The sequence below is a fragment of the Penaeus vannamei genome, chromosome 20 (assembly GCF_042767895.1).
Source record: "Penaeus vannamei isolate JL-2024 chromosome 20, ASM4276789v1, whole genome shotgun sequence".
NCBI lineage: Eukaryota > Metazoa > Arthropoda > Malacostraca > Decapoda > Penaeidae > Penaeus > Penaeus vannamei.
The window spans coordinates 12,217,519-12,227,518 of record NC_091568.1 but is presented as its reverse complement, the minus strand read 5'-3'; the positions used below and the strand labels follow the sequence as shown (position 1 = coordinate 12,227,518).

Here is a 10,000-nt window from a genome sequence, read left to right as displayed (position 1 = left end):
TGAGTGAGTGAAGAGTGTGAGTGAGTGAGTGAAGAGTGTGAGTGAGTGAGTGAAGAGTGTGAGTGAGTGAGTGAGTGAAGAGTGTGAGTGAGTGAGTGAGTGAAGAGTGTGAGTGAGTGAGTGAGTGAGTAAAGAGTGTGAGTGAAGAGTGTGAGTGAGTGAGTGTGAGTGAAGAGTGTGAGTGAAGAGTGAGTGAGTGAATGGGTGAAGAGTGTGAGTGAATGGGTGAAGAGTGTGAGTGAATGGGTGAAGTGTGAGTGAGTGAGTGAGTGAGTGAGTGAAGAGTGTGAGTGAGTGAAGAGTGTGAGTGAGTGAAGAGTGTGAGTGAGTGAGTGAGTGAAGAGTGTGAGTGAGTGAGTGAGTGAGTGAGTGAAGAGTGTGAGTGAGTGAGTGAGTGAGTGAAGAGTGTGAGTGAGTGAGTGAGTGAGTGAAGAGTGTGAGTGAGTGAGTGAGTGAGTGAAGTGTGTGAGTGAGTGAGTGAAGAGTGTGAGTGTGTGTGTGAGTGAAGAGTGTGAGTGAGTGTGTGAGTGAAGAGTGTGAGTGAGTGAGTGAGTGAAGAGTGTGAGTGAGTGAGTGAGTGAAGAGTGTGAGTGAGTGAAGAGTGTGAGTGAGTGAAGAGTGTGAGTGAGTGAGTGAGTGAAGAGTGTGAGTGAGTGAGTGAAGAGTGTGAGTGAGTGAGTGAAGAGTGTGAGTGAGTGAGTGAGTGAAGAGTGTGAGTGAGTGAGTGAAGAGTGTGAGTGAGTGAGTGAGTGAAGAGTGTGAGTGAGTGAGTGAGTGAAGAGTGTGAGTGAGTGAGTGAGTGAGTGAAGAGTGTGAGTGAGTGAGTGAGTGAAGAGTGTGAGTGAGTGAGTGAGTGAGTGAGTGAGTGAAGAGTGTGAGTGAGTGAGTGAGTGAGTGAAGAGTGTGAGTGAGTGAGTGAAGAGTGTGAGTGAGTGAGTGAAGAGTGTGAGTGAGTGAGTGAAGTGTGAGTGAGTGAGTGAAGAGTGTGAGTGAGTGAGTGAAGAGTGTGAGTGAGTGAGTGAGTGAAGAGTGTGAGTGAGTGAGTGAGTGAAGAGTGTGAGTGAGTGAAGAGTGTGAGTGAGTGAGTGAGTGAAGAGTGTGAGTGAGTGAGTGAGTGAAGAGTGTGAAGAGTGTGAGTGAGTGAGTGAGTGAGTGAAGAGTGTGAGTGAGTGAGTGAAGAGTGTGAGTGAGTGAGTGAGTGAGTGAAGAGTGTGAGTGAGTGAGTGAGTGAAGAGTGTGAGTGAGTGAGTGAGTGAAGAGTGTGAGTGAGTGAGTGAGTGAGTGAGTGAAGAGTGTGAGTGAGTGAGTGAGTGAGTGAAGAGTGTGAGTGAGTGAGTGAAGAGTGTGAGTGAGTGAGTGAGTGAGTAAAGAGTGTGAGTGAGTGAGTGAGTGAAGAGTGTGAGTGAGTGAGTGAGTGAAGAGTGTGAGTGAGTGAGTGAAGAGTGTGAGTGAGTGAGTGAGTGAGTGAAGAGTGTGAGTGAGTGAGTGAGTGAGTGAAGAGTGTGAGTGAGTGAGTGAAGAGTGTGAGTGAGTGAGTGAAGAGTGTGAGTGAGTGAGTGAGTGAGTGTCGAGTGTGAGTGAGTGAGTGAGTGAAGAGTGTGAGTGAGTGAGTGAGTGAAGAGTGTGAGTGAGTGAGTGAGTGAAGAGTGTGAGTGAGTGAGTGAGTGAAGAGTGTGAGTGAGTGAGTGAGTGAGTGAGTGAAGAGTGTGAGTGAGTGAGTGAGTGAGTGAGTGAAGAGTGTGAGTGAGTGAGTGAGTGAGTGAAGAGTGTGAGTGAGTGAGTGAAGAGTGTGAGTGAGTGAAGAGTGTGAGTGAAAGTGAGAGAGAGAGTGTGAGTGAAAGTGAGAGAGAGAGTGTGAGTGAAAGTGAGAGAGAGAGTGTGAGTGAAAGTGAGAGAGAGAGTGTGAGTGAAAGTGAGAGAGAGAGTGTGAGTGAAAGTGAGAGAGAGAGAGTGTGAGTGAAAGTGAAAGTGAGAGAGAGAGAGTGTGAGTGAAAGTGAAAGTGAGAGAGAGAGAGAGAGAGAGAGAGAAAGCATTCACATGTGTTGATAATGTGAGTATGAGTGATTATAAATGAGTGAGTGAGTGAGTATGAGTGAGTATGAGTGAGTGAGTGAGTATGAGTGAGTGAGTGAGTGAGTATGAGTGAGTGAGTGAGTGAGTATGAGTGAGTGAGTGAGTGAGTATGAGTGAGTGTGAGTGAGTGTGAGTGAGTGTGAGTGAGTGAGTGAGTGTGAGTGAGTGAGTGTGAGTGAGTGAGTGTGAGTGAGTGAGTGTGAGTGAGTGAGTGAGTGAGTGAGAGTGAGTGAGTGAGTGTGAGTGAGTGAGTGCGAGTGAGTGAGTGCGAGTGAGTGAGTGCGAGTGAGTGAGTGCGAGTGAGTGAGTGCGAGTGAGTGAGTGAGTGTGAGTGTGTGAGTGAGTGAGTGTGATTGAGTGAGTGAGTGATTGAGTGAGTGAGTGTGATTGAGTGAGTGTGAGTGAGTGTGAGTGAGTGAGTGTGAGTGAGTGTGAGTGAGTGAGTGTGAGTGAGTGTGAGTGAGTGAGTGAGTGAGTGTGAGTGAGTGAGTGTGAGTGAGTATGAGTGAGTGAGTATGAGTGAGTGAGTATGAGTGAGTGAGTATGAGTGAGTGAGTATGAGTGAGTGAGTATGAGTGAGTGAGTATGAGTGAGTGAGTATGAGTGAGTGAGTATGAGTGAGTGAGTATGAGTGAGTGAGTATGAGTGAGTGAGTATGAGTGAGTGAGTATGAGTGAGTGAGTATGAGTGAGTGAGTATGAGTGAGTGAGTATGAGTGAGTGAGTGAGTATGAGTGAGTGAGTGTGAGTGAGTGAGTGAGTGAGTGAGTATGAGAGAGAGAGAGAGAGAGAGAGAGAGAGAGAGAGAGAGAGAGAGAGAGAGAGAGAGAGAGAGAGAGAGAGAGAGAGAGAGAGAGAGAGAGAGAGAGCATTCACTTGTGTTGGTAACATGAACAAAAATTTATCATGTTAGAGAAATATGTTTATGTTCTTTGTATAAATGATTTTATCTGTTGACAGTTCAGTGAGCCTTCTATTTTTTTATCTGTTTGGATGAAAATAAATTTTCCACCTTTTTTCTTTTCATTTGATTCATTCTTTCTTTTAAAATGCTATTCAATTTTGTACATTACATTACTAGGACAGTGAACTTTCATCAATGCGTTCCCTCCCTCAGGTTTCATTCAGAAGATGGAACTGATCCGAGCTAAAGTTCCCATCCTCAAGTTCAGAGACTCTGACTCAGAAATTGATGTAGATCTCAACTGCAATAATGCTGTGGGGATCCGCAATACTCACCTTCTGAACTCCTATTCTCAACGTAAGTGATTGTTGTATAATGTGGAATTTATAAATTGTAATTCATCATTTTTTTTTTTTTTTTTTCCTCCAAGTAATTAATTTATTACTATTTAGTTGCTCTTCCTATACAGCAAAATAATAGCTCTCTGTACCAAATTGTTTATTTGCAGATTTTTTTTTTTTTTTTTTTTTTTTTTTGTGAATGACTTGGATTTGTATTTTTACAGTGGATTGGCGAGTTCGTCCCCTGGTGCTGGTAGTGAAGCTCTGGGCACACTACCATGATATAAACAATGCCAAGGACATGACCATTTCCTCATATTCTTTAGTCCTTATGGTCATACATTACCTGCAGCGTAAGTTTTGTCTTCCTGAGTTCCAGGTCGTTGTTACTAGATGAATGAATTTGTGAAATCAGAATTAGTTATCATATTTATGAATCTCAGAGAGAGAGAGAGTGTGTATGTTGTTAGACTGCTGTACCTTGAAGAAAAAAAACTGTTATCTTAATGGCATTGGTAATTTGATGTAATAGTATGAAAATATGTTGAGGTTGAGGTTCCATTTAGAGACAGAGACAGAGACAGAGACAGAGACAGAGACAGAGACAGAGACAGAGACAGAGACAGAGACACACAGAGACAGAGACACACAGAGACAGAGACACACAGAGACAGAGACACACAGAGACAGAGACACACAGAGACAGAGACACACAGAGACAGAGACACACAGAGACAGAGACACACAGAGACAGAGACACACAGAGACAGACACACAGAGACAGACACACAGAGACAGACACACAGAGACAGACACACAGAGACAGACACACAGAGACAGACACACAGAGACAGACACACAGAGACAGACACACAGAGACAGACACACAGAGACAGACACACAGAGACAGAGAATTTTATAAGAAAACAAACAAACTTATCTCCACTGCATTATATTAACTCTTCATTTACTGCAATTTATAGATACACAAAGTTCATTTAGGGAATTATGTATGTCAGTAGTTCATAGCAATAATATGTGATGACATTTTCTTGCATTTACAACTTAATACTAATTATATGAATATATACATATTCTTTGACAGATGGAACAGAGCCACCTTTATTGCCATGCCTTCAAAGGGCCTTTGGCGAAAAATTCCGGCCCAATGCTCACATCCTCAGCATCCCAGTCACTGAAAAGATGCCCACTTTCACATCTAACAACCATGACAGCTTAGGAAAACTTTTCCATGGGTTCCTGGATTATTTTGCGAATACTTTCACGTAAGTTTGCTCATAATTAGCCCCTTTGGATAAAAAATGATGCTGAATGATAATTATTATAAACATAATACTGCAATCATGCTCTTGGTTAGAAATATTCTTTTATTATAAATTTAGATATTTCTCTCTCCATCTAATTACTTCCACATGCATTATGCTTATGATTTTTTAAAGATCTTTCCTATTCTTGATATATATTTGCAAGTGGTTAATTGAATTGATAGTTTTATTTGGATATATGATTACAGATTTATAGAGGACACAATCTCAGTAAGGACTGGAGGAACCATGCCAACGAGCCAGTGCCGTTCTGTCAGGTCTCGCAAGAACGATTGGCGCATGTGGAAATATCTGTGCATTGAAGGTTGTTTGTTTATTTACAGTGCTTTTTACCTTGCCATATGTGCTTTGTTTCGAAATTTTTGTTTATATGAGTTGTTTGCTTGAAGACTTGTATTTTTATGATTATGTTTCTTATGTTGTTTCTTAAGATTTCCCTTCATATCCAACAGAACCTTTTGATCTGACCAACACAGCAAGATCTGTTTATGATGAGGAAGTATTTGAAAGAGTGAAAAAGGTGTTTGGTGATTCTTTCAAACTTTTGGCTGAATCAAAGGATCTGTCAACCATCATGTAAGTTACCAGCTTGGCATGTTTTAATTTTGTTCTGTAGATGGGTCCAGAGTAATATCCAAGTTCACAAAACTGTAAAAGTGTGGAGAATGAAATATAGTTATTTTCCTTAGTATGTACATAAACGACTGTCTTTTCCATTCACAGACCGTTTGTCAAGTCAGTCACCCCAAGTTGAGTGATGAGGCTGTAAAACTATACATGTGATGGCTTTCATGAGAGGTTCTTCAGGTGATATTAGTTGTGGGTAATGCAAGCATCATCTATATCGATAACAAAGGATTTTTTTTATATTCATATATACTTCCAAGATGCTGCCGAGAGGTTATAAAGGAATATGCATTTTTTTTCCTTGAGAATTATGTACTAGTATTATTAGATATATTCTGCTTATCCAATGTATTATAGAAATATCAAATTTATTGGAGCATAATCCACCATCTAAGAAAAGGTTATGAGGTAATATAAACTGAGTTGTGATAAAGGGATGGGTTGTATATAGGAATATTTTGAGTTGTAATTTTGATGCAGTGATATATTAACCCTGTCCAATAATATTCTCTACAAGAAATGGCAAAAACATAAAAAGCTGTCCAATGTGTAACCTAATTTAACAATACATGAGCAAGAAGAAAAATATTATGATGAGTAGAAATGTATACATATATTACTCTGTATTTCTGCTGCACTTATAATGCCAGTGAAACAGGAGAGATGCATATGTTACAGATGAGGCTCAATTACTTATAAGTTGAACAGTAAATCCTCCTCCTCCCCCCTGACAAGTATTTTATTATTATTATTTTGTTTTAAGATTTTTTTTTTATGGAATTCAGATCAAAGCCACAGTAACTGTGACATAGTTTAATTAGCCTCTGTTGATTATATTTTTATGGATCGCTGACAATTAGATATGATGTTAATTTGTTCATTTATTTTGTTATTAGCTTTTATATTGGGCATACCAGAATATTTCTCTGAAGTGCCCAATGACGGGTCTTTAAGGGTGTTGCTAAATTATGTTAGGTTGCATTTAAAAAAAAATGGGAAAGAAAGAACATGTATTAGCATTTGAAAATTGTGGAAAAAGGTTTGGTTATTTCCGCAGTATTATCAATTATTTTTATTTAATCATTGATTTTAAACTTTTTTTTCTCTCTCTCTTTTTTTTCTTTTTGAATGAGTCAGTGTTTGTCACTAGGAACTGGCAGCATCAACATTAATATAAGCTTATGAAATTTGTCTCCAATTTGTTGGACTCTGATATTGGTAAATGTCACATGACCTTCATGTTCTTTTTGGTTACTAGATGTTACTTTTGACAGACCTGCTTCATAGTATTAAGTAAAGTAAGGAATTTCTTGCTTTATAATCCATGAGCCCAAATCACTTCTTTTTCAAAATTAAAAGTTACCTAGTTGCAAAGAAATAGACATAAATATATTTACCGGATATTCAGCCATTAGATCTCGAGAGTTAGGAAGGATATGTAAATACAAGCACAAAAATCTAGGCATAAGAACTTTATGCTTTGAGGTATTATAAGCAGACAGACACTGACCAAAACTGTCTTTTTCTTTCTTTTTCAGTATTTGAATTTTTTAGATGTTTGACTGAAATTTTGACCCTAAAATTATTACAGAAAGATAATGTTGCGGATATTCATATGTGTACTTGCAGATTTATATATATATATTTTTTGTAGAAAAGTACATATAATTTGTCTATCCCTTCCCCCCCTACTTTTTTTTTTTTTTTTTTTTTTTTTTTTTTTTTCTCTCTCTGCTCATCCCCTTTTTGATTAGGGGTCTACTCTTCTTTTTTTCTGTCACTTTATTTCTAAAATTAAAAGTATCTGATTTAAATGTATATCTGTGTATGGGAGTAACAAAACAGAAGACGAGGATTAGACGAAATGGGCTCCCTTTCACCTGCCTTCATAGCCTCAGCACTGTTGTTCTTCCCAGTGACAGAGTTGCACAGGGACCCTGCTTGGAGTGGGGTCGTATTTTGTTGCATTTCAAAAATCTCTGGTGGAAGGGAAAGATTTTTGTCTTTTCTTTTGATGATGTGCATATATTTAACATCTTTGTTAATAAGGGATAAAGAATATTAGAGTAAGTGAATACACATATTTAGATAATATTAGAGCATATGGAAATAAATGAATATATATATATAACTTTAAAATATACCATTTTCAGTTATCTTACCTGTGTGATTGTCATATGAATTACATAGATGATCACAAGGGGTTACTGAAGGTAAATATGAGGTTTATTATATTAGTCATAATATTAAAAGAAAATACTGCTTTTGATGCTGTATTTAAAAGAAAAAAAATGAGATAAAGTGCAAAATTCCTTTGCGGGTATTAAAAAAAAAGAGATATTAATCCAGTAGTATAACTAACATGGCTGTGGTACTGGACTGTACTTATTTATTTCATATTGTAGGCAATATTTGTGTGATATGCTGCTCTGTGTTGTTGACAATCCTGATATGTGATGTGCCTGTTCCTTTTAATGGCATTTAATGGCAGCCTGATGTGTCGTTATATATTTTTTATTATTATGATTGTTTTTATTTATTTATTTTTACATACTGTATGAGATGGAATCTTTTGTCTTTATATGAGAATGGTGTTTACTTGATAATGCCTCTGTAGATAGTATAAGTTGGATGAGGTTGGGCGGTCACTTCAGGCTGTTATTGACAAATTTATATTTTACACTTTCTAAGTTCGTTAGATTTTTATTTCTGTTTATTTTCCATCAAGAATATTTGTTTATGACCATGTATCTTGGCAAGTAAGGTGTCATTATTTGTTTTTTGAATTAGCAAATTGTATGCTCTGCTTGTCCTTTTTTCTTCTTCTTTTGCTTTTCTCTTTTTGTATCAGGTTAAAGACAGTAAGGAGTAGGTGTGCACCATGTTTGCATTCCATTGTTGCTACTTCAGGTGTAAACACTGTCATGCCTCACATATATACCTCAGGATAAGTGGCCAGCATTGGATAAGAGGAGGTTCTCAGAGTCCTGGATAGAAGTATGGACAAGATACCTACATTGTGAGCTGCTCACTTTGTTCTGAAATGATGATGGTGATGTTTCAGTTTTATGTTTTCATTGTTGGGGGGAGATGAAAAAGATCACTTTATATTGGGATATCAAATTTATCAAAAGGAAACTGTGTCACATGTTTACATTAAATACTTGAGATGTATAAAGATAAAGAATTGTGTGAAGTGCTCGACAGTATCACACTGAAAAACTTGTCCTTACTAAAATATTTATTTTTACTGCCAAGGCTGGCTTGGGAAATTGAAGGTATTTGGTAAGGAGAAAAGAGAAGGATACAGATATAGGATCCATTCTGAGAAAGAGACTAAGCCTGGGCGAAATTAATTTAAAGATGTTTTGAAACTATTGCGAGTATTTTAGGCAAAAAAGAAAAAAGAAAAAAAGAAAAAAGTAATAACCAATAAAGTTTAATCAGTTTGCTAAAAAGAAAAGTTTTTTTGTTTTTTTAAAGGAAATTTTCAGAGTAGCTTCTGTGCCCAGTATTTGACTTGATTTAGTTGTCAGTAGTCATTTTGGTTGTGTAGTCTGACTGATATTATTTTTAAGCAAACTTCAAATAAAGGAAATGATGCATTGCTCAGCATGTGAACCTTTTTATGATTGATAACACAATCCAAAATCTATTGACTCGTGGATGCAAGTGATTGAATGTCCAGGCTTAGTTTGATGCACAAGTCTTGGGAATAGATTTTCAGTGACGTGCGTATCAACAGCTACTTTTAGCCATAGTCTTGATCAGGGTGTCTTTCAGTTTAACACATGTCTTTGGGATGTATTTTTTATATAAATACTTTACAGTTACTTCAAGTGCCTAAGATTTAACATTTAGTGATGTGTAGTTAAAAAATGAAAAGTTACTATAATTAGTATTACTGATCAAGAAAACCTCTTCAGGGTTAACTTTTGAGCTTTTGCAGCCACTGCATTTGGTGGCTGCAATAGTTGTTTTCCTTTGTTTTTTGTTTGTTTTTTTCCTCCCTCTCTTTTTCCTGAAAGTGCTAATGAAATTGCAAGGACCAGTCATTTCCATTAAGACTTACAAAAGTGTATGCTTTCAGTTTTTGCATTTCATTACCTTTTGATTCAGATTATTATTATTACTATTATTATTATTATTATTATTATTATTATTACTATTATTATTATTATTACTATTATAATTATTATTATTATTATTATTATTATTATTATTATTGTTATTATTGTTATTATTATTACTATTATTACTATTATTATTACTATTATTGTTATTATTATTATTATTTCGTTGATTATAGATGTTATATTGTTATTGTTTTTACTCTATTATGTAACCACATTGTACTTTGGTTTATAATCTTGTGATAGATTTCACCCAGTTTGGTCCCTTTATACATATTAATGTCATTTACAGCAGAGGGATTAATAATGTTATGATTATTACTATGGTTATTTATTTATTATTATTGTTATTATTATTACCAGTATTAGTATTAGTACTATTGCTTAAGTGCAATTATTTCTACTATTACTCTTTATTATTATTGTTCTCATTATTATTTTTATTATTTTTAATATTATTGTTTGAATTTGTTATTTACCATTATCATTTACATTACCACAATTATTACTAATCATCATCAGTGTATATTTTTCTCTCTTCATAATCATCATCATCATCATCATTACTGCATACTC

At 36.5% G+C, this 10,000-nt stretch overlaps 1 protein-coding gene across 1 annotated transcript in view; it reads left to right on the top strand.

Annotated features, from left to right (window-relative positions):
* Positions 1-5,244, top strand: part of LOC113801193 (poly(A) RNA polymerase gld-2 homolog B) — a 37,094-nt gene extending 31,850 nt beyond the window's left edge. Inside the window, exons 7-11 of the mRNA XM_070135020.1 lie at positions 3,191-3,334; positions 3,543-3,671; positions 4,424-4,604; positions 4,853-4,968; positions 5,117-5,244. Coding sequence (XP_069991121.1) covers positions 3,191-3,334; positions 3,543-3,671; positions 4,424-4,604; positions 4,853-4,968; positions 5,117-5,244 — 698 coding nt within the window. The remainder of the gene's footprint in view (positions 1-3,190; positions 3,335-3,542; positions 3,672-4,423; positions 4,605-4,852; positions 4,969-5,116) is intronic.
* The last annotated feature ends 4,756 nt before the right edge of the window (positions 5,245-10,000 follow it).